The 23,752-nt window shown below is 44.8% G+C and overlaps 2 protein-coding genes and 1 pseudogene across 2 annotated transcripts; 1 reads left to right on the top strand and 2 right to left on the bottom strand.

Annotated features, from left to right (window-relative positions):
* The first annotated feature begins 11 nt into the window (after positions 1 to 11).
* Positions 12 to 223, top strand: LOC136461987 (U2 spliceosomal RNA; annotated as a pseudogene).
* A 1,455-nt stretch (positions 224 to 1,678) lies between these two features.
* On the bottom strand, positions 1,679 to 3,963 carry LOC136459546 (putative F-box/kelch-repeat protein At1g15680). The gene has a single exon (XM_066459389.1). It carries the CDS (start codon positions 3,117 to 3,119, stop codon positions 2,049 to 2,051), a length of 1,071 nt encoding a protein of 356 aa, XP_066315486.1. The 5' UTR covers positions 3,120 to 3,963; the 3' UTR covers positions 1,679 to 2,048.
* Positions 3,964 to 8,620: 4,657 nt separating this feature from the next.
* LOC136459545 (SUN domain-containing protein 4-like) lies at positions 8,621 to 11,257 on the bottom strand. The gene is made up of 4 exons (XM_066459388.1): positions 10,859 to 11,257; positions 9,188 to 10,524; positions 9,018 to 9,103; positions 8,621 to 8,870 (listed from the first exon to the last, which is right to left on the bottom strand). Exons 1-4 carry the CDS (start codon positions 11,043 to 11,045, stop codon positions 8,639 to 8,641), a joined length of 1,842 nt encoding a protein of 613 aa, XP_066315485.1. The 5' UTR covers positions 11,046 to 11,257; the 3' UTR covers positions 8,621 to 8,638.
* Between the last annotated feature and the right edge of the window lie 12,495 nt (positions 11,258 to 23,752).

Here is a 23,752-nt window from a genome sequence, read left to right as displayed (position 1 = left end):
CTAAGCAACTCATACCTTTCTCGGCCTTTTGGCTAAGATCAAGTGTAGTATCTGTTCTTATCAGTTTAATATCTGATACGTGGGCCATGTGTCCACTTCGATATTAAATTTATTTTTTGTGGGGGAGTTTTGTGTGGGGGAGAGTCCACAACAGTAGCTTGCTATTGGGCCTCTCAAGCGTCGCTTGGGCGTCGCACTACTGCCCAAGCCTGGCGCACCCCTACCAATTCGAAACGAATCTTTTAGGCCTTGGCTGGAATAAAGTCTCAGTGGGCCTGTGAACTTGCTTGGCTGAACGTTTAAGTTGGCCCTATAGAAGCCTCTAAGACCAGTTGTAAACCCAACTAAATCGAAATGACATTTTTAGTGGGCCTTTAAACTCGCTTGAATGACCAGAATCTTGGGCCTTAGAGCAACGCCTTTAAGCCCTCGAACAAATCAATTCTTGTTGTCTAAGCCAACTTCTTTAACTAAATCAATTTCTGTTGTCTTTAGGTCAAAACGTTTTTACCTTGTTCTTAAATAAATTCATTCTGAGTTATATAAGTTATTTTACAGAAAGTTTAACTTAATTTGTAGCGAAAACTATCAAAGGTTTGTGACACCAAATTTATATCATTAGATACACTAAACTATATTCTTACAATGTGGGTGTCCATTTGGTGTCACAAAAATGTGTACTTGCTTTTCTATAAGTTTGGTCAACATAAAAAAAGACTAACTTTAGACAATTCTAGGAATTTATTTTCCATTAACAGAGTAGCAATAAAGTAGTCTATAGGACAAATTTTCATTTGTGAGTAGGCTATGTAGTAGTCCATAGCAAAATATACTAATAGGCTTATGGACACATAGGAAATAAAGAAACACTAACTTCTCTCCTCCCTCTCTCTATCGGTTCCTACAATGGTGCCAGGCTGTGGGCAATTCGCCACGCTCAAGCAAGGCCACCACCCCAGTTGTTCGTGTGCGCCTAATCTCCTTCGGACTAACCGTTTTTCCTGTGCCGCCCTTCTTCTCAGTGGCGGCCATATATCAGGGTGAGCTCAATTTATGTCAACGAACCTTCGATTTGGGGAGGTGGCTGCCTGAAGGAGCTTGATTAAGTTGTGGGAAGATTGATCTGGGAAGCTGTGCTACTGATTTGGGTGTGGTGAGACCCATGCGGTCATAGGAGACATGACGGGCGGAGAAATACGATGTTTGAAGGAAGAAGTGGAGCGGGCAGAGGCATGATTGACTTATTAGGTGTCGTTTTTATTTATTATCAGTGTAACCGATGGAACTAGTCTCTCCATGCTGAGAAGATTGTCCATACACATATAGATATATTTTACACTATTTAGACATTATTTTGTCTAAATGCATTGTAGTTGCTCTCAAAATAATCTCATTTCAAGCTAAGCCTCCAATATTGTTACCCTCCAGGGATCCATCACGACCTTAGCCAAAGTTTCTACTTTTCACTGTTCAGTGTACAGTCTTTGTCAATTCGCTGATACTTTTCAGTGTATAGCATTTTCAGAACTGTCAAAGACTTTTCTTTTAGCGTACCTCTGGAGGCTAAACCAACTCAAGTATTCAACACATTCTAAGTTAGTGGCATCCACAAGTTGAATAGCTTGGACAATTAGCCGAAAACGAAATGAGTAATACAATAAAAGCACGCGTGGTAAGCTGTCATATCTCATCAGTTGATAACTTGATATCTCTAGTGCAACTTGCCTGTGTTGCTACCAACATTCAAAGTAACTTGAACCACATATATTCTTAAACATTACTAGAAAATCAAAGACACAAACAGTACCACGCTTACACACCGTTACAGATGAACAGTCCCTATACAAAGTAATCATGATCAATGTAGTATTACAGGTATTTCCAGTTTTACCACTTCTTGTCTTTTTTTTTCTTTTTACGACGGATACTGTCTTTGACCCTTTGTTTTCTATTTTGATATTTTATCAATCTTTTAGCAAGCAGAGCATTGCGAGTAGGCAACGAACACTTGGGCCCCATGCCATTTTCCGGCTCGTCGGCAAGCCTAATCAGGCCAGCGCGTTGGCCAAATGGCGCGAGAACGGAAACGGCCAGACCTGTATGAGATGCGTGCCTTCTTTCTCCGACCCGAACACCCATTCCTCCTCGACGCGCCTCTCGACCATGTCGAACGCCAGCAGCTTCCACGGCGACCACAGGTACACCAGCTCCCTCTCGGGGTGGAATGCCATGAACAAGAACGTGATGGGCTGGGACGCGCCGCCGGGGACGACGTCGCTGACCCCGATCTCGTGCTTCAGCGCCCACTCGCCTCCAGCGGCGTCCTTGAGCTCCCAGATCCTGAGGCGCGTGCCGTCGCTGGACGCGAACCGAAGGCGCCCGCGGCAGTGCCCGGCGCGCGCCCGGCAGCTGACGGGGGCCGGGAGCGCGGTGACCGCGGACGCCATGGTGTCCAGGTCGACGCGGACGACGTGGCCCGAGTAGGCCAGCACGTGGAGCGCGCCGCCGGAGTAGTGCATGGTGGCCGACATGGCGTCGGTGTCGAGGCCGAAGTCGACCTCGTGGTCCCGCCACGCGCCGCGCTCGGAGTCGAACACCTCGATGGTGGCACCCCGGGGGAGCCACCCCGTGAAGCACACCACCCTGTAGTGCGGCGAGGCGCAGGGGTCGAACGCCAGCACGGAGAGCAGCGTCCTGGCCCGCGGCGGCGGCAGCTCCGCCCACCGCCGCGTGGTCGGGTTCACGACGTGGAACGCCGTCGGGCGGGACGCGTAGTAGAGCAGCAGGCCGTTGCAGCCGTCGATGATGGTGGACGTGTCGTGGCGCGGGAAGAAGCCCATGTCCGGGGCCTCTGCCATGGCGCCGCAGCCGCCTGACGCGCACGCGTACGTGTACGCCTGCTGCCTCCTGCCGCCATCCACGTCGCCGCCTTCGCCGCTGCGGTGCGTGTCGTCGTGGTAGAGCACCCCCGACGTGATGAGCGGCAGCCGGCGGCGGAGGTAGTCGCTGGAGATGATGCGCCGCCACGACGTGGAGACGCACTGGAACCGCGCCAGCGACCTGCACGGCAGCCTCGCGAGGATCTCCGTGAGCACGTCCTCGTCCATCTCGCCGTCCATCTTGTTTGGTGGACCTTCGAGAGACTATGACACGACGAGAGCGGAGAGCTCCTCCTGAACCTGCACCCTTCTGCTGATTCTACTCAACAAGAGACTGCTATATATATAAAATTATTGCTAGAACGATGTATATATTTATTTATGATATTTATAAAGCCTTGGGCTATGCTTTGGTTTCTCCACCGGGTGAAGCAAGCCACGCAGAGATTTAGGTCGATGCACAGGAAGTGCATGATACTCCTACAGTCCGACTGAAGTACTCAAAGAGGTGACGTATCATTTTCGGGTGATAGCAAAAACCTGAAATGTGAATGAATTCAGTGAACGTACGTGCGTGTGAGTCGTGACCGGTGCCACTAGTCACGGGATATATGTATACACACGCTTTTGATCGCTGTTGCACTTTTTGCGCCGGAACTGATACAATACAAGCAAGTAGTGGAGTCTGGTGCCTGCCATTTTGGCAAGAACATGGATTGTTGCTGGGTTTGGGGTAAACCTACTTTGGACGCGAGGTTTGCAGCGTGTTTTCCGCGTTGGCCCTACATACCACCAGGAAAAGGAGTCTGGTCTCTGTGACTGTGAAAGTCAGGGAGATTGGGTCACCACTTACCAGCTTTAGAAGAAGAAGAAGAAGAAGAAGAAGAAGAAGAAGAAGAAGAAGAAGAAGAAGAAGAAGAAGCTCTGCTGAATAGGACTCGGCGAGATGGAGCTAGCGAGTTGCCGAGGTTGTTACAGGATATTCATTTGGATGGGCAAGATGATCCGGTTTTGTTATTTGGAACTGCAGAATCCGTTTGAAGATTGCAATGTTTATTTGGCAAATGTCCATTTACAGACTGAAAACTGCAGCCTCTATCAAGAAAAGAGGCTAGAAAGACAGCCCTCTTGCTACTTTTGTTTGTACTCCTTTAAGGAACATTTTTAATTAGCATAGTCGATTTATGACAAAATTGGTAACCACACAAATTGGGGTTTGTGGGAAAACTGTAACAAGATATATAGCAGTTGGGAAGAAACTACCCAGCAATCCTTCTCAAATCCTGTTCCTTTTTTTTTTCGGGTCTCTCAAATCTTGTTCCTGGAGTTATCTTCTGTGCAGAAACGGCGACCACTGCTCAAGGTGAAAGATAAGGAATGGGTGGACACAGTGGTCGAGCGCACACTTGCTTGGCTTGCATGATTTTAGGCATTCCGGGCATTGGTGAAATCGTTTACGGCGAAATCTTAGTCTGTTGTACGGCGGAATCTGTTGCACCTGAGTCTGCTTTATGTGAAAACTATGGTGTTAGGAGCTGGTGTCCTGGCCCTTTGTCTGTTTTGTCTGTGAACAATTATTTTTCTTTCAATGTGAATGCTTATTTGCTTTCAATAAAACAGAGGTACTCTCTTTTCTGAAAAAAGGCATTATCCTGTTGCACTTCACTGTTGGATGTGTCGTGTAACCCTGTTCGTTTGTCTTATGAGTCATGCTTTTTCAGCGAACGAACAATGTTTTTCTCTCACAACAAATTAACCAACAGTACTTTTCAACCTGGCTTGTCAGCCAAGTGAACAGAGCTAAGAGAGCGATTTTATCAGACGACTATACCAAGAATAAGAGAATGCCATGAGAAAATGACGTATTTTTTAATAGAAACAGTTTCAGAGATACGGAGTAAGTAGATAACCAACGTATCTCAAAGACAGCAAGAAAAAGTTCTCTATTGTTGAAAAAATAAAAGAAACATAGCTGCCTCACCAGTACAAAATACCCAAATTTTATTTATTCTCGAAGTCAATACCCCATTGTAAAAAATAAATAAGTGCACCTATCTTTCTTTTCTTTGCTAGGAACAAGTATTGCTATCTGATCTGCAAATAATGGAAAATCTTTGCCTCTCTAAACATTTTTTTAATAAGGGAACAACGTTTCAGCCTCTACCACCCGCGGGTGGTACACACTTGGCCTCCCTAAATAATTGAGGATAGGAAATCGTGTGGCAGTAGATTTAGAGGGTTTTCAACACTTAAACTACTTGGTTTTCTAGATGAGATGATGAAATCGACAAACGCTAATAGTCAAGGGGTTAGGTAGACTTTTTTCTATTTTTATATGTGTTTATTTGGTACCTGAACCATATGGTGAAGTAAAAATCAGATGTTTTAAGAACACCTGGATTTTTAGACACGTCAACTTTACCTAGAAACTATGAAAAATACCACTTCGACTATAATATAACTTAATTACAGAAGCGCTCTTGTGTTCTTAAACATGTTTTGAATTATAATTGTATCTTCTCCACATTTATTTAACTTTGTGGTTTTGCCCCAGCTCTTTCAAAACAAAGGCAGAGTTTTTACCCCTATCCCATTTAGATGAGGTAACATTGTCAGTTCAGTTAAAAAAAACTAGATTTCCCATATGAAATTTGCACCTAGGTTTTTAAAACAGAGTTTAACAAGTTGCACATGCTCATCGGTAAAAGCTGGGAGGGTTATCATCATCATCATCTTTGATTTATTTGTCGGGCCTTTAGCTAACTGAGACTAGAATATGGATAAATGGTGGCTTGGGGTTTGAAAAAAAGAAGGTAAAATCATAAAGTTGAACGAGGATAAAATCACAATTGTCCATTTAAAATTGTACCGTGGCTAGAAATTTAGGTGACAGATACCAACACGTCTATTTCTTTATTTCGTTTCCATTTCCATGCCTGCTAAGTGCTAACCATAAAGGAGCAAGATGAAAAGAGAAAAGGAAGAATTAGGGTATTGGCAAGAGAAGCCAGGAGCCGAATGCTATATAGCAGTCCCCTTTTTTATTTCTTGTTGAAGCCGGCGAGAAAAATCTCTTCTTCTTTTTAAACTTTTGAGAGAACAAGCAAAGGTATCCCATTTTGTAACAAATAAACAAGCACAGCCATCTTTTCTCTTCTTTTTTTTTTAGCAAGGAACAATTACAGGTATCTGATGTGCAAATGACGGTAAAGTCTTTCTCCTGTAAACAATTGAGGAGAAGAAATCGTGCGGTAGAAGTTTTTGAATCGATCCACCACTAGGCCACTATGTCCCTGGCAATGATGCAAAAGGAACTCTTCTTGGCCTTGCCTCCAAGCAACAGACGACCAGGACGGTAGGTAGATGCCATGCCAGGACATCATCGTGCGTGCCTGGCCGGGCCGGCACGCACTCCTGCACGTTGAGGCGTGCACGTAAAGAGGTGGGCTGGGACCAAGCTGCCATTTGTTCGTCCGTGCAAATCTCGTCACGTATCGCCACGACCCTTTCGTTTTGTTTGCCACGTAAAGAAGCGTCAGGATAAGCTAGGCAATAGGCATGCTTGGCTATACGCCTATACCGTCGTCCTGTCCCGCTGTGCTCAATGCTTCAAGGCTGAGACGAGACGTCTGGTTGTTCATCATTAAAAAAAGAAGAAGATGAAACTTCTGTAGCTCTGTTGCTTGGACGCAATGCCACGCCTTTCCTCGCGGCAATCTCGGCTCATCGCTGTTCTCCGTGTCCTGCGCCGCCCAGGAGAGGAATCTGGCGCACCTCCCGGGCAAGCACCCCCACCGCTGTCTCTGAACATTCTTAGACTAGACTCTGACGGTGATGCGCTATCGGCTGCGGTTGCCCGGTCGCGGAAGCAAGGACACGTTCGGCGCGCCGTTCTCGCCGAGACTCTTTGCATCGTGTCGTGTCGTGTGGATGCCACTCAAAGTTTCCTCTGCTGGTGCCCACCTGAATTTCGGTGGGACTGACCTAATAATCTGATGGACTGACGCCGACGTGCTTGCCGAAAGAATGTCTCGGCGTTCCTTGGAGTGTGCAACTTCTCCGGCCGGCCGGCCGGCCGGTCGCGTTGCCGGACCAGCTTGCCATTGGCACAGCGCGAAGCGTTTCGCGCACCGCCCGCTACAGATGGCGGAAGGAGACGTGCCGGCTGAAGGAAACGTACACGCGGGCGGAACTGCCGATAGTAGGGGAAGGCGACGTGTCCACCAATAATCACAAAAGTACAGAGCCAACCCGATTTAAAATTCATGCTAAATTTATATTTGAAAATTCACTGAAGGCCATATAGCTTCATGCCTTCATGCTGTCATGCAGTTGCATTATTAAATTTTAAAAGGAAAGGGAGAGATAACAACGTCTTCCTTCTTGGGCTGGCATGTAGACCCGTTCGCACATAGCTGGGCCGGAGACGGAAGGCTGGCTCGTGCATCGGGTGAGTGGGCCCGGTCGTCAGATATCACCCTCGAACCGAACAGTGTAGCCACAGATTCTGATCCTGCTCCAGATTCTCCGCAGACAAAAACGCATCTCCAGCTTACTCTGCTGGTCTGGTCAATCCAGGAGAAACGAGTCCCGTACGGGTTTTTGCATGAATCACAGAAGCGAACAAGGAGAAAGCTACCGCTGGTGATAGCTCTAGGTAATCAGATTTTCGTTAATACCTTAGCAACCTATAGTTCTTTTCCAAGTTCCACCATGCTTTACCGTTAATACAAGTAAACCACAGTCGAACAAAAGCTATGAGTACATTTAGTTGGAAGACAGACTGCAATTCGTATCAAATACTGCTTTGGTGAAGTTGACACTTGGCGCAATGGAATCAACTTCCTTGTGGAACCATGGATATCCACCAGGCGAGAACACTAACGTCATGCATAAAAAAACACATGCTAAGACAGAGCCAGAGCCAAGCAGCTGGATTCTAATCAGCTGACCGGTGATCACATTCATGGTTTGCATAAAGTTCACGTCTTCTGTACATATTATATGAAATAAATTTGGCAACCATCATGGATGACCATTTCTGAATTTGTTTGGACAAATCTCCATCAGGAAAACTGGAAGCAAACAAACAAAACCACAGCAAGTCAGCAACCTATTGCAAACCAGCCACGGTCTCAACTATCAGCCAACTCAGAGAGCTCCAGGTTTGAGCAGGAGTAGATTTCACTTCACATAATTGTGTAATATTTTCGGCATTGACTTTGCTGCTGGCTGCTGACTGAAGTTATCAGCGATGCCTTTCCTGCTGGAAACCAACGGAACACTGCCTTTTAAAGCAGTCCAGTGTTGAGGCCATGTGCACAAGACAGGGAGCCAGCTGAAGAACATGGACTGCACAATGCTCATGGAAGGAGGCTACTAGTAGTATATTAACCCATCTCTCCATGCCAATCATACATGGTAACATGAAGGCCATATGGGGACCATGCCCTGGACCTCTGGTTCCTTGAACAAATAAAGAAGCACACCGATCCAGCAGTATGCCAGTATGCACATGCTTTCCAGGTAGATCTGCTTACATTCCCCAGGACCGGGAGTGGAACAAGGACAAAATATTCTACTCCCAGTAGTCTGGTCTGCTGCTGCTTTAAAAGGACCTCCAAACTGAGACAACTGATGGCGCCAAACAACTGCACTGTAAAATCGCATAAGATCTGAAATAGGATAGTTGATTTTGAACCAGAAACCTCATGTAACTACAATGTACAGCCGTGACCATGTGAAGTTGAATGCTTGTATTACTGTATTATCAAAATGGTGGATACGATGCAACTGCTAAGCAGCAACACAACCCACCCGGATCTTACATCATGGAACTTTTCAAAGTCACAGAATCTACAAAATTTGGACATAATGCCTATAGACAGCTTAGCAAGAGCTAAGCAAGCGAAAACAAAACTGAGAAATATAACAGCAAGACTCCTGTTTTCCATGTCAGTCTGTTTTTGTCGAAATGTTTCAAATTCCGATCTGCAGAAACATAACAGAGTGATTAGCAAAGTAATATGTATCAAATATAATTTTATGAACACATGCTGAAGCAACTCAAGTTGTGTGTACATCATGATCATGAATTGCGAAAGGAAAAAAGGAATACGATAATACTAATATACAAACCTGAGTAGAGCATTATCCAGGACCAGCTGGTTTAGTTGCGAGGAAGCAACTAACTTCCATGAGAGGATACCTTCAATTTCATTCGCCTGAAACCAAGAAATATATCATTAAATACCAAATTATCAGGTACCAATAGCTCAAGGAAAATTTAAGTATAGAAAACTACATACAATGCTATCTTTGCTGCTCTCAAGATTCTTCAGCTCTGATTTGATCTTCTCTAACAAGACATCTTTGCTATCAATATCAGCATCAAAATCCTTAAATATTTGCCCATATCTGCTGTTCAACTCCACTAGGTACCTCTCCAAGACAGAGAAGCTCACATCAAGAGATTGAACTTTCTGCATTAGCACCTTAAGAACTGTATCTCCAGGAATCCTGCCAGCCTGAAGTGTCCTTGTCTCTGAAACTGGATCATTGGCGCCATTCTTCGATGAATCACTGTTTGGTTTATCATCTTCTAGTTCAAATTCATCTTCATCAAGGGGTTCCTGTGAGGATTCTTTTCCTCCAGCAGGCTCCTTCAAAGGAATTTGCTCAATGTGTTCCTTTGTCTTGTCATCAGGTTCTGTTTTCTTATTCTCAACTGGAATCAAGTTTTCAAGCATCTTTTCTACAGCATCCATTCCATACACTTCAAGCATACTGAGCGTACAGTAGAACTCAGAACCATAATGGCTGACCAAGTTCAGTTTCAAATATCTAGCCCACTTTGGCTCAAGAAAAGTGAAATTCTGAGCAAGTTTAGCATTTGTGGCAGTGAATCTTCCAAGAGTTTCCCAATTTTCTGTGGGATATGTCAGACTGCTCTGCACTTCAAATTCTTTCGGATTGGAAGAATAATGCTCAAAATTTGCAATTGCGATTGTATCTACTAAGGTTTCTTCAGAAAGCTCTATGATGACAAACTTCCCCTCTACTGAGCAAGGATTGCGGAGGTACTTATCTTTGTCTTTATCTAAGATATTGGAAGCACCCTTAACCTCCTTATTGAAATCCAGGACCTTAGCCCCTTTAGATGCTGCAGCATAATTATACAACTTCCCACTAGGCTCCCTTCGGTGGATGACATGACCAGGTTGACTAGAAACACCAGGTCCCCTTTCAGCAATTGCTCTTGTCTTGAATTCATCAAGATCAGGAGGAGCAACCCGTGATAGTCTTGGTGGTCTCGGCGAATCTTCACTCTCCACCTTCTCCCCTGGTTGAACTCCAGAATCAACATCCGACTGAGGAAGATACCCACCCTGATCTCCTGAAAGCTCAACCTGACTGTCTTTGGTTAGAGCTTCTGTGTTCTCACTCCGCACCTCATCACTGGAGCACAACTGATCTGCTTGCACCAGTGTGTCCTCTGAAAGCACAGCATTTTCGACAGAATTAACACAGGTATCACCTGGCACTGCCAAATTCTCTTCATGCTCTTCCTGTACAGCCGGATAAACAGAACCAACATTCAAGGTAGGCTCGACAACAGTAAGATCGACAGCAGAGCCTCCTCCATCTGCAGAAATCAGACAGCACAGATGTAATTTCCATTGTTTTAAAACACAAGAGTAATTAGCAGCTCGAGTCCACAAGGACGTGGGGAGTTCATCAGCTAGTCTAATAAGCATCGACATATATTCAGAAACAACGCAACAAGGCACCCGGATCTACCAAGTTGTGACGGACTTGGATGGCGCCGCGCAGTATGATCGGCTGCGTAGAACAGCCGGGGCATCGGTTCGCGTGTCACGATCACCAACACGCGACCAGCCACGCGGCTGACTCTTCAAGACGGATTGAGAAATGGTCGGGCGAGATACAGCGGAAGAGAAGAGGGCAGTTGGCTATACCTCGTTGACCGTCGCCGTGTCCGACGAGGGAGTGGAGGAGGAGCATGGCGACCCACGAGGCGACGACGAGGGAGGCGGAGAAGCCATACAGCCGCCTCTTCCTCCCGTTAGCGGCAGCCTCCGCCACCGCGCTCTGCTCCTGCGCCGCCGCCGTCCTCCGCAGAAGGGCCCTCCGCGACCTCTGCATTCCTTCCCTGCCCCTCCCGGCCTTCCCTCACATCCGCGCCAGGAAACCGCACCCTGCCGCACGACAAGGACTAGGGGAATCCGGCCGACCCCGAGTAGGAACGGTCGGAAATCAGAAGCGCGGCGTCCAGCGTGACGCGACGCGGGCCGGGGACCGAGGCTGCGGAGACGCGGCCGCGTGGCACCGGGCGGAGACGCGGCCGCGTGGCCTGAGCTCTATCAGGGGGGGGGGGGGGGGGGGGGGGGGGGGGAGGAGTTTATGGCTTTTGTGCTCTTCTTCAGCGCGAGATCTTGTCTGCTTCGGTGCTTCGTCTTCTTCCCGTTGGCAGTCTTGTGGGCTGTACGTCCGTGTCCGTCCAGCCTGTGCTGAGGTGGATCTCCTCAATTGCTTGGATTCTCCGTGTTGTTTATTCTCTCCAATCCAACATGGAGACTTCTTTTGGTTTCGAAATTCGAATCCCCAACTAAGACTCCGTATCTAGGGCCTAATAAAAATTACAGATTACAAGGTCCGTTTAAGTCATTTTTGCAACTGGTTTTCAAATGTAGATTGTTTTGTTTTTTAAACACGTGCAAAGGGATTAAGGAAATACTAGATCAAATGACCCTAATATAATTTAGGCCCGGTTAGCATAGACTGATGGTTATGTTGATTTGTTGCGAGAGAAAAATACTGTGAGATTGGTAACGACAGTACTGTTTATTAATTTAAAACGAAGAAAGAAAGTGAGAAGAGGTTGCCCGAGCTGCTTGGTGCATTCATCCACGCCTCGTTCTGGATGAGAAGATCATGGCCATCCTGGAGCCGGTGTTCCTGGGTGAACATGAGGACATGACGGAGCTCCTAGCTCTTCGTTATCTGGTCCGGTGCCGCGTTGTGGAGTTCCAGGACTGGTCAGTCCTCCGGCACACGTCCGATGATGGGTATGGCGGACCCAACGATGACGATGTTAGCAGTGGCGACAGCAATCACAACCGCTGCCACCCCTGGTCTTGACGCTAGGGGACGTCGCTCGTCATGTGGGCCGAAGACGGTGCGGCTCGCCGGCGCTGGGGACGACGTACCATCACTGGGCAACGGTCGAGGGCTGACCTTCAGCGGTTTGTTCGGGACGCCGTAAATGATCATAGATTATTTACTGTTATGTTAGTTGGTTTGGTGTGAGAGAAAAATACTGCTAAGCCAGCGAACAGGCTGCAGGTCGCGTCGCACTGTCCTCATTGGTTCTTTCGCATGCCCGATCATCGAGCCAAGTGGGCATCAGGCAGCGGTGCAGTACGCTGAGGCTCGTGCGATTGTTGGAGCCAAGAACCAGGCGGTTGTTGGACCCGAGATCCAGGCAAAAAGTTATCAGGTGGAAGAGTGGAAGGCTGACATCTCGCTCGCTTCATTGTTTCTTTGGCTTATAAACTGACTGATGCTATTTTAATATGAGAGAAAAACACTGTATCATAATTGATAAGCATGACTGATACGATCAAACGAATAGCTTGTATATCGTTGGTCAGAGGAAGAAGATTTGGGGAAATCTTTTGACCCATGCTGTGTGAGGAGGCCATACGTCCTTCCCAGTCAGGAAAGGTGGACCACCAGTCGCAGGCGTCGCGAGCGACGTGCGATAACGTCGCGCTCCTCGCTCACCGTGATGGTAGCGGCTGCGGGAACCCAGGTTTCGTGGCCGCGCTACTTTGCGAGGATGGGTCGCTACTCATGGGGGCACGGCCCACTGGATGCATGGACCTAGTCGATGGACCGGGGTTCCTCCTAGACCCGGCGGTGGAGGTGGACGACGTCCACGCAAACGTCAACTGCAGCACCTTCGTTTGTGGCAGGATGATGGGTCATCAGGCCCAGGCCCACCAACTTCTCCACCCCTGGGCGTCCACGACCTGCATGTGTCGAGCCCACGGGCCGGTTGCTCAACGGGCGTGGCTTCTATTACACCACTCCCCTTGAATTTGGACTCCAGCCTGCGTGGTCCACGGGCTGCTGGATTGGCGGCTGATCAGGTTGCGCCGTCCCCTGATCCAGGCTCCATATCATCCTTCATCAACACGATGACAGTGGCACTTGAGACTCCGGTGGTGCCTTCTCCTCCGCGCCTGAGAATCACCAATCGGCGTGCCGACACACACGAAGATGCAGAACTGGTGCCAAATAGGAGTGCCAGGCTTATGACCAAAAGCAAATTCCATGCCAACAAGCCAGATGCTGCCAGGAAGATCCTAATGAAGAAACTAGGCGAGGACGTCCCAACTGAGGAGCTGGATCGTGTGGCGTTCGAAGACTTCCAAGTGACTTTCAAACTACCTCTTGACCCATCCAGGCTTGAAGGGATGCACGAGCTCTTCCTAGGTCGCCGCGGACGCCGCCCGGCGACGGAGGTGGTCGCTTAGACCCCTACAGTCTTCAGTCGCAAACGGTGGCCATGGATAGTTCCAAAATGTTGGTTTGGAATGTGCGTGGCATCAACATACGTGCGTGTCGCCTTCAGTAGCTCATGGCAGACTTGGGGAGGGGGACCCAATCTAGTGGTGGTTGCGTCGAAGACTTTTGCTTAGTTCGGAGCAACGTCGGGGGTTTGATTCACTGGTGCTCCTCGTCTCTTGGGAGGTCTAGAAAGAACGAAACGCGAGGATCTTCAGGAATGAGGTCTCCACTCCGGCGATTATCGCGCAGCGCATCCATGGCGAAGGCAGACAATGGATCGATGCGGGTTTTACCCCCTTAGCTTCTATTTGGGCGTTCCTTGCCGGCGCCGACATTATGAAAGCTCTAGTTTGGTTTTGGTGAATTGATGAAACCCTAAGTGCTAACCTAGTTTATCAAGTGATCATGATATAGGTAGCACACTCTAAGTTGCGAGGCAAACAAAGATCATAGCATGATGAAGATGATGCCATGGTGATGATCAAGTGCTTGGACTTGGAAAGAAGAAAGAAAAAAACAAAAAGCTCAAGGCAAAGGTATAAACCATAGGAGCTATTTTGTTTTAGTGATCAAGACACATAAAGAGTGTGATCACATTTAGGATTGATAGCCATACTATTAAGAGGGGTGAAACTTGTATCGGAATACGGTTATCAAAGTATCACTAGATGCTCTAACTCATTGCATATGCATTTAGGATCTAGTGGAGTGCTAACACCCTTGAAAATATTTGTGAAAATATGCTAACACACGTGCATAAGGTGATACACTTGGTGGTTGGCACATTTGATCAAGGGTGGTGAAGTTTGGGAGCAAGGGTAAGAAACTCCACCGGCGCCCTAGACAGAAAAGACGGTGGTCACTGGAAGTGACCGGACGCTGGCCTCGGTTAGACCGGCGCGTCCGATCAGGTGTAGCAGCGAAGATGCTAGCATCGATCAAACGACCGGACGCTGAAGGGCTGCGTCCGGTCGTATTGTCGGTCAGCACAGTAAGAAGTCACAGTGTGACCGGACGCTGGCAGGGTCCGGTCAAGCATGGCAAAAATCAGTTTTGGAACCTTACTGTAAACGACCGGACGCTAGGTGTTCAGCGTCCGGTCAACTCAGGCGTAGTGTCCGGTGAAGGCAGATGACCGTTGAAGTTGGGACACGTGGTTGACTACGAGCAACAGGACGCTGGGGGCTCAGCGTCCAGTCAACTGACCAGAGCGTCCGGTTAGCTCGCGTTATGCCTAGTGAAGGGGTATAACGACTCTATTTCGTGGGGGCTTCTATTTAAGCCCCATGACCGGCTATAGCTCATAATCTTTGGCCATTTTCATTGACATAGCAACCTTGTGAGCTTAGCCAAAGTCCTCCCACTCATCTCCATCATTGATTTATCATCATAGTGAGATTGGGAGTGAATCCAAATGCATTGCTTGAGTGTTTGCATCTAGAGGCACTTGGTGTTCGTATTTCGCTGTGGATTTCATTTGTTACTCTTGGTGGTTGCCGCCACCTAGACGGCTTGGAGCAGCGAGGATCGTTGAGCAGAGGGTGGTGATTGTCTCTGGCTCCGATCGTGGTGATTGTGAGGGGTTCTTGACCTTTCCCCAACGGAGAGCCAAAAGGTACTCTAGTGGATTGCTCGTGGCTTGTGTGATCCTCATCTTGTGTTGGTTGTGCGGCACCCTATTGAGGGTTTGGCGTGTGAAGCCAATTAGCGTGTGAACTTCCAAGTGAGTGAATCGCCACAACGGGGACTAGCTTGCCGGTAAGCAAGTGAACCTCGGTAAAAATCATTATGTTCTTTATTGATTCTGAGGTGATTGGTCTTTATTGTTATTCATCCTTGTGATTGATTGGTTTCTTCATCTACACGGCGGTATAACCTTCTTGATCACTCTCTTTACTTTACCGCAAACTAGTTGACAAGCTCTTTAGTGTAGCTAGTTGTGAGAGCTTGCTTGCTTGGTTGGTGTGGCTCTTTAGTTAGCTTTTGAGAGCACACTAATATAGGGTAGTGTCATAGCTATTGTGTGAATAGATACTATCTAAACTAGAATTATGGTAGGTGGCTTGCATTTTGAGTAGGCTAGCGCAACACTTGCTTCACCTTATAATTATCTAACCATTTTGTTAAGTGTTGTTGTAGAAATTTTTATTAGGCTATTCACCCCCCTCTAGCCATTAGGACCTTTCAAGTGGTATCGAAGCCAAGGTCACCGTTATTTGAGGCTTAACAACCTTCGGTGTTAAAATGGCTTAAATCAACAATACCAAGAAGCCACCCTAATTTGATGGCTCCAACTATCCCTATTGGAAGGCCAAGATGACAACTTATATCAAGTCAATCAATAGGAAGGTTTGAAAGGTGGTAGAAACAAAAATTGAGATTGAAGATCCGGAGAATCCCACCGCGGCCGAAGAAGTACTTCTCCAAAATAATGACATTGCTCTAAGTGCTATTCATGATGCAATTGATGAAAGAACATTTGAGCAGGTCAAAAATATTGAGATGGCTCATGAGGCATGAAAGTTGGAAGAGTCATTTGAGGGCACTCAAGCCGTGAAGAGTGCAAAGGCTTACATTCTCAAAGAAAAGTTTGCAAGCTTCAAGATGAAGGATGATGAGAGTGTGCCGGAGATATTCCATAGGCTTTAAGTGCTTATCAATGATCTCAAAGCACTTAGAGAAAAAGTGAAGGATAAGGACTTCTCCCATAAGTTCTTGAGATGCTTGCCTTTAAGATTTGGTACATTGGTCACCATTCTAGTGAGAAGCGGTCTGGACACCATGACACCAAACCAAGTATTAGGAGATATAATGACCGATGATACATATAGAGATGATGATGAGAAGGAAGAAAAGAAGGAGAAGAAAGATGACAAGAAGGATGACAAGAAGAAGAGCATGGCATTCAAAGCCACATCATCCAAGGGCAAAGCTAAGCAAGAAACATCAAGTGAAGAAGATGAATCTTGGGATGATGATGATGATGATGATGATGAGAAGATGGCTCTCTTTGTCAAGAGATTTGGCAAGTTTATGGTGAAGAAGGGCTACCGTGCTAGAAGAAAGAAGTCTTCAAACAAGAACAAAGAAGAGTCAAGAAGGTGCTTCAAGTGTGGAAGCAAAGATCATCTTGTTGCTCAATGCCCATACAATAGTGACAATGATGATGACAACAAGAAGAACAAGAAGAATGGCAAGAAGGAAAAGAAAGAGAAGAAGGACAAGATGGCATTCAAGAAGAATAAAGGTGGTTCATATGTAGTCACTTGGGATAGTGATGCCTCCTCAAGTGATGATGATGATGATAGTGATGATAACAAGACCACCAAGAAGAAGGTTCTTGCAAGCATTGCCATCAATGAGAAGCCTTCTCTCTTCGACTCTTCATCATGCTTCATGGCTAAGGCCACTAAGGTACAAACTTGCGATGATAAAAGTGATGAAGAACATGATGATGATAATGAAAATAAAAATGAAAATGATAGTGATCGTGATGATGATGAACCTACTAAGGATGAATTATTTGACATGCTAGAAGATGCTAGAGAACACTTTGACATCAAGAGAAGGGAATGCAAAAGCTTGCATAAGGAACTAAAAGACCTTAAGCAAGCCTTTGATGAGCTCAATGCATCTCATGAGAGGCTAGAGAAAGCCAATGAGAAGCTTAGCAAAGCCCACAAAAAGCTTGAAAAGGCTCATTCCTCTTTGCTTGATGAGCAAAATAAAAAGAAGCATATTGAAACTTGCAATGTAGGTTTAACTTGTGATATAATTGATGAATCACTATCTATACTTATTATTGTTGCTCCTACTAACCCTTCTTGTAGCACTTCCACTTCTATCTAATCTAGTAGTGATGGTCTCACTTGTGATGCCTCACTAGTGGTTGAGAATAAGAACCTCAAGAAGGAGGTCATTAAGCTCACTCACACCTTAGCTAAGGCTTATGGTGGTGAGGACCGCTTGCTTATGTGCTTGGGTAGCCAAAGAGCTTCTCTCTACAAAGAGGGATTGGGCTATAGCCCCAAGAAAGGCAAGGCGGCCTTTGCTCCTCACAATACTAGTTTTGTGAAGAATAATGGTCGGTTTTGCACTAGTTGCAAGCAAGTTGGTCATAAAGAGCATGAATGCACCAACAAGAGCAAAAATGCTAATGTATTCTCTCTTAAGCTTGATTCATGTTATATGCTTACTAAGGGTACAAATGGTGTAAATGCTAAGTTCATTGATAAACCATGGATGGGCTCAAAGAAGAAAACCATTTGGGTACCAAAGAGCTTAGTGACTAACCTTCAAGGACCCAAGCAAGTTAGGATACCTAAAAAGAATTGATCTTCTTTTGTAGGTCAATTACAAAGCCAGAGGAAGTCATTTGGTTCTTGATAGTGGGTGCACTCAACACATGACCGCTGATGCAAGAATGTTCAACTCAATCAATACCAATGACAATGATGGTTATAATAGTATCACATTTGGTGATAATAGCAAAGGCAATATCAAAGAGCTTGGTAAGATTGCAATATCAAATGACATAAGCATATCCAATATGTTGCTAGTAGAGAGCTTAAACTTCAATTTACTATCCGTGGCTCAATTGTGTGATCTTAGATTCAAATGCATATTTGGGGTAGATGATGTAGAAATCATAAGTGTAGATGGCTCTAATTTGATCTTCAAAGGCTTTAGATATGAGAATCTATACTTGGTTGATTTTAATGCTAGTGAAGCTAAATTATCTATATGCTTTTTCACTAAGTCTAGCATGGGTTGGTTATGACATAGAAGGCTTGGTCATGTTGGAATGAAATAATTAAATAGATTGGTTAAGCATGACTTAGTTAAAGGCTTGAAAGATGTTGTGTTTGAAAAGGATAACCTTTGTAGCTCTTGTGAAGCCGGCAAATAAGTTGGAAACACCCATCCTAAGAAAAGCATGATGAGTACTAGTAAATCATTTGAGTTATTGCACATGGATTTGTTTGGGCCAACACAATACATTAGCATTGGTGGAAATAAATATGACTTTGTGATAGTGGATGATTACACTAGATACACATGGGTATTCTTTCTAGTGGACAAAAGTGATGTGTTTACAATATTCAAATCATTTGTCAAGGGCATTCACAATGAGTTTGAAACAACCATCAAGAGAGATAGAAGTGACAATGGTAGTGAGTTCAAGAACACTAGAATTGATGAGTTGTATGATGAATTTGGAATTAGACATCAATTCTCGGTCAAATACACTCCACAATCAAATAGCCTTGTTGAGAGGAAAAATAATACACTTATTGATATGGCAAGGTCTATGCTTAGTGAGTACAATGTGAGTCAATCTTTTTGGGCCGAAGCTATCAACACGGCTTGCTATTGTAGCAACCGCCTCTATTGTCACCCATTGAAAGAGAAGACACCATATGAGCTCTTGAATGGTAGAAAGCCCAACATTGCATATTTTCGGGGTTTTGATTGCAAATGCTATATCTTGAAGAAAGGCACTAGATTGGGCAAGTTTGACAAGAAATGTGATGAAGGATTTCTACTTGGTTATTTCACTACAAGCAAAGCATATAGAGTTTGGAATTTGGATAGTGGTACTCTTGAGAAAGTTCATGATGTTGAATTTGATGAAACCAAGGGTTCACAAGTAGATAACGAGAACTTAGAAGATATTAGAGGCATTCAACTTTCAAATGCCATGAAGAACATGGATATTGGTGAATTGAGGTCTAGGCAAGTGAATGATGATGAAGATGATCAAGTGCAAGTGCTCTCTAACTCAAATGTGCAAGATGATACAAATCAAGTTAGTGCAAGTGGCTCTTATGACAATGAACAAGATCAAGTGGCTAGTAAATCATCTCAACCCAATGATCAAGCAAGTGCAAGCAATCAAGTTCCAATCCTCCAACCAACCAATGTTGCAAGGGATCATCCATTGGACACTATCATTGGTGATATTTCTAGAGGTGTATAAACAAGATCAAGGTTGGCATCATTTTGTGAGCATTTCTTATTTATGTCATCCATTGAACCAAAGAAGATAGATGAAGCATTGAAGGATGTTGATTGGGTGAATGCTATGCATGAAGAATTGAATAACTTTACAAGAAATCAAGTATGAGAATTAGTAGAGAGACCAAAGGGACACAATGTGATTGGAACCAAATGGGTCTTTAGAAACAAGCAAGATCAAGATGGGGATAGTAGTAAGGAACAAAGCAAGATTAGTAGCACAAGGCTATACACAAGTTGAAGGTCTTGACTTTGGTGAAACATATGCCCCGGTTGCTAGATTGGAAGCAATTAGAATCTTGCTAGCCTATGCTTGTGCCCACAACATCAAGCTCTATCAAATGGATGTCAAGAGTGCATTTCTCAATGGCTACATCAATGAAGAAGTATATATTGAGCAACCTCCTGGTTTTGAAGATGATAAGAAGTCCAACCATGTATACAAATTGAAGAAGGCTTTGTATGGATTAAAACAAGCACCTAGAGCATGGTATGAGAGATTGAGGGACTTTCTACTCTTTAAAGGGTTCACAATGGGCAAGGTTGACACCACTCTTTTCATCAAGAAGATTGGAAAAGATCTATTTGTATTGCAAATCTATGTAGATGACATCATATTTAGATCAACCAATCAAGACTTTTGTGATGAGTTTGGAAAGATGATGGCTAATGAGTTTGAGATGTCCATGATTGGAAAGTTAAGTTACTTCCTTGGTCTTCAAATCAAGCAATTGAAGAATGGTATATTTGTAAGTCAAGGCAAGTATATCAAGGACATGATCAAGAAATTTGGCATGTGTGATAGCAAAGTCATTAGCACACCAATGGGAACCAATTGCAACTTGGATAGTGATGCAAGTGGAAATATGGTGGATCAAAAGTTGTATCGGTCCATGACTGGAAGCCTACTCTATGTGACCGCATCAAGGCCAGATATCATGTTTAGTGTATGCATGTGTGCAAGATTTCAAACCTCACCAAGAGAAAGTCATTTGAAGGCTACAAAGAGAATATTGAGGTACTTGAAGCATACACAAAAAATTGGTTTGTGGTATCCCAAAGGAGCAAAGTTTGAGCTAGTTGGTTACTCCGACTCGGATTATGCAGGATGTAAGGTTGAAAGGAAGAGCACCTCGGGCACATGTCAATTATTGAGAAGATCACTTGTTTCATGGTCATCAAAGAAGCAAAATAGTGTTGCATTATCAACCGCCGAAGCCGAATACATATCCGCCGATAGTTGTTGTGCACAAATACTTTGGATGAAGACCACTTTGAGTGACTTTGGAATAAGTTCAAGAAAGTGCCATTGCTATGTGACAATGAGAGTGCAATTAAGCTAACCAATAATCTGGTTCAACATGCAAGAACAAAGTACATTGATGTCTGCCGCCATTTCATAAGAGATCACCAACAAAAAGGGAACATTTGTATTGAGAGTGTAGGCACCGAAGATCAACTTGCCGATATATTCACCAAGCCATTGGATGAGAAAAGGTTTTGCAAGCTAAGAAATGAGTTGAACATATGACATGCCTCTCCTTCGAGCAATCCAAGGTAAAAGTTGATTGGCATAACATACATCTTTGCTAAGGACATGATTAGTGCATCTAGTCACATTTTCAATTTTATTAGGACCTTTCAAGTGGTTCTATTTTATTAGGCTCATTCATGAAAATCAAATGATTTTGATGTCTATATGGTATCACTATTGCTTCTATGCTTGACTTGATCTAGTGGTAGCATATGACATGTTTATGGGCTTGTAAACCCAGTGTTTTATCTAGAATATGAGCTCTAAGTGTTTAACTCAACATGGTACAAGATAACCCTTATTTAGAGGTGTGAAGAAGCTTGTCCTTGGATCAAACCGAGTTAAATATCTTTGGCAAATAATCTAGATTGGACCAAATTTGGGAAAATGTTCCTCACCCCATTGATTGACATTGATAATCTCGACCCTACAAGTAATACTATCTATATTTTGAACCTTTGTGGTCATTGATGATAAAGGGGGTGAGAAACAAAGATAGCAGTAAAAAAAGGTGAAAAAGGGGGAGAAATATCATTGATGACAAAGGGGGAGAGAAACAAAGATAGTAGTAAAAAAAGGTGAAAAGGGGGGAGAAATATCATAAAGGGAGAGAAACATAAAGATATACTTGATATATAACATAGGGGGAGAAAAGTAAAAAAGGAAAGGGATCAATTAAAATTTTGAGCACACAAGTAGGGGGAGCAAGCTCGTGAACTTATATGGTGCATTTGAATGTGTATTTTATATGTTTGCTTGCATGGCATACGTTCTAAATTTAAAATATCCATGCTTATGTGATGTATGCTAGTTGTTAGATTGAATGATAAAATGAAATCACTAGATAAATTTCATTTCCAAATATTTCCAAGTGGTATTGAGCTAACCATGGTGCTAAGGATGGTATATTGGTGCACTCCGATTGATATCACGCTTCAAAGGTCCATCTTTTATACCTTAGCATCATTTGGTAGACATTGTCTCCTATATTTTCTATCTAAGCATATGTGTAAGCTATAATCTAAACTCTTAGTACATATGTAGGGGGAGCAATTGCTACCATATGGAGTTCATGAAACTTGTCCATATCCTTTTACACATGGTAAATACGCTTGGACAAACAACATGGATTCAATTGAATTTTAATTCATATCTTTGTATAAGGGTTGTCATCAATTACCAAAAAGGGGGAGATTGAAAGCTCTAGTTTGGTTTTGGTGAATTGATAAAACCCTAAGTGCTAACCTAGTTTATCAAGTGATCATGATATAGGTAGCACACTCCAAGTTGCGAAGCAAACAAAGATCATAGCATGATGAAGATGATGCCATGGTGATGATCAAGTGCTTGGACTTAGAAAGAAGAAAGAGAAAAACAAAAAGCTCAAGGCAAAGGTATAAACCATAGGAGCTATTTTGTTTTAGTAATCAAGACACGTAGAGAGTGTGATCACATTTAGGATTGATAGCCATACTATTAAGAGAGGTGAAACTCGTATCGGAATACGGTTATCAAAGTGCCACTAGATGCTCTAACTCAATGCATATGCATTTAGGATCTAGTGGAGTGCTAACACCCTTGAAAATATTTGTGAAAATATGCTAACACATGTGCACAAGGTGATACACTTGGTGGTTGGCACATTTGATCAAGGGTGGTGAAGTTTGGGAGCAAGGGTAAGAAACTCCACCGGCGGAGTGTCCACCCGTAGAGTGTGGACAGTCCGATAGTGCCACCGGTGCCCTAGATAGAAAAGACAGAGGTCACTGGAAGTGACCGGACGCTGGCCTCGGTTGGACCGGCGTGTCCGATCAGGTGTAGCAGCAAAGACACTGGCGTCAATCAAACGACCAGACACTGGGTCGCTCTGCAACCGGACGCTGAAGGGCTACGTCCGGTCGTGTTGTCGGTCAGCACAGTAAGAAGTCATAGTGTGACCGGACGCTGGCAGGGTCCGGTCAAGCATGGCAAAAATCAGCTTTGGAACCTTACTATAAACGACCGGACGCTGGGTGTTCAGCGTCCGGTCAACTCAGGCATAGTGTCCGGTCATGGCAGATGACCGTTGAAGTTGGGACACGTGGTTGACTGCGAGCGACCGGACGCTGGGGGCTCAGCGTCTGGTCAACTGACCAGAGCATCTGATCAGCTCGCGTTATGCATAGTGAAGGGGTATAACGACTATATTTCATGTGGGCTTCTATTTAAGCCCCATGGCTGGCTATAGCTCATAACCTTTGGCCATTTTTATTGACATAGCAATCTTGTGAGCTTAGCCAAAGCCCTTCCACTCATCTCTATCATTGATTCATCATCATAGTGAGATTGGGAGTGAATCCAAGTGCATTGCTTGAGTGTTTGCATCTAGAGGCACTTGGTGTTCATGTTTCGCTATGGATTTTGCTTGTTACTCTTGGTGGTTGCTGCCACCTAGATGGCTTGGAGCAGCGAGGATCATTGAGCGGAGGGTGGTGATTGTCTCCGGCTCCGATCGTGGTGATTGTGAGGGGTTCTTGACCTTTTCCCGGCGGAGAACCAAAAGGTACTCTAGTGGATTGCTTGTGGCTTGTGTGATCCTCATCTTGTGTTGGTTGTGCGGCACCCTATTGAGGATTTGGCGTGTGAAGCCAATTAGCGCATGAACCTCCAAGTGAGTGAATCACCACAACGAGGACTAGCTTGCCGGCAAGCAAGTGAACCTCGGTAAAAATCATTGTGTTCTTCA

This window comes from Miscanthus floridulus, chromosome 6, assembly GCF_019320115.1.
Source record: "Miscanthus floridulus cultivar M001 chromosome 6, ASM1932011v1, whole genome shotgun sequence".
NCBI classification, from domain to species: Eukaryota; Viridiplantae; Streptophyta; class Magnoliopsida; order Poales; family Poaceae; genus Miscanthus; species Miscanthus floridulus.
This window is presented reverse-complemented; position numbering and strand designations above follow the sequence as displayed.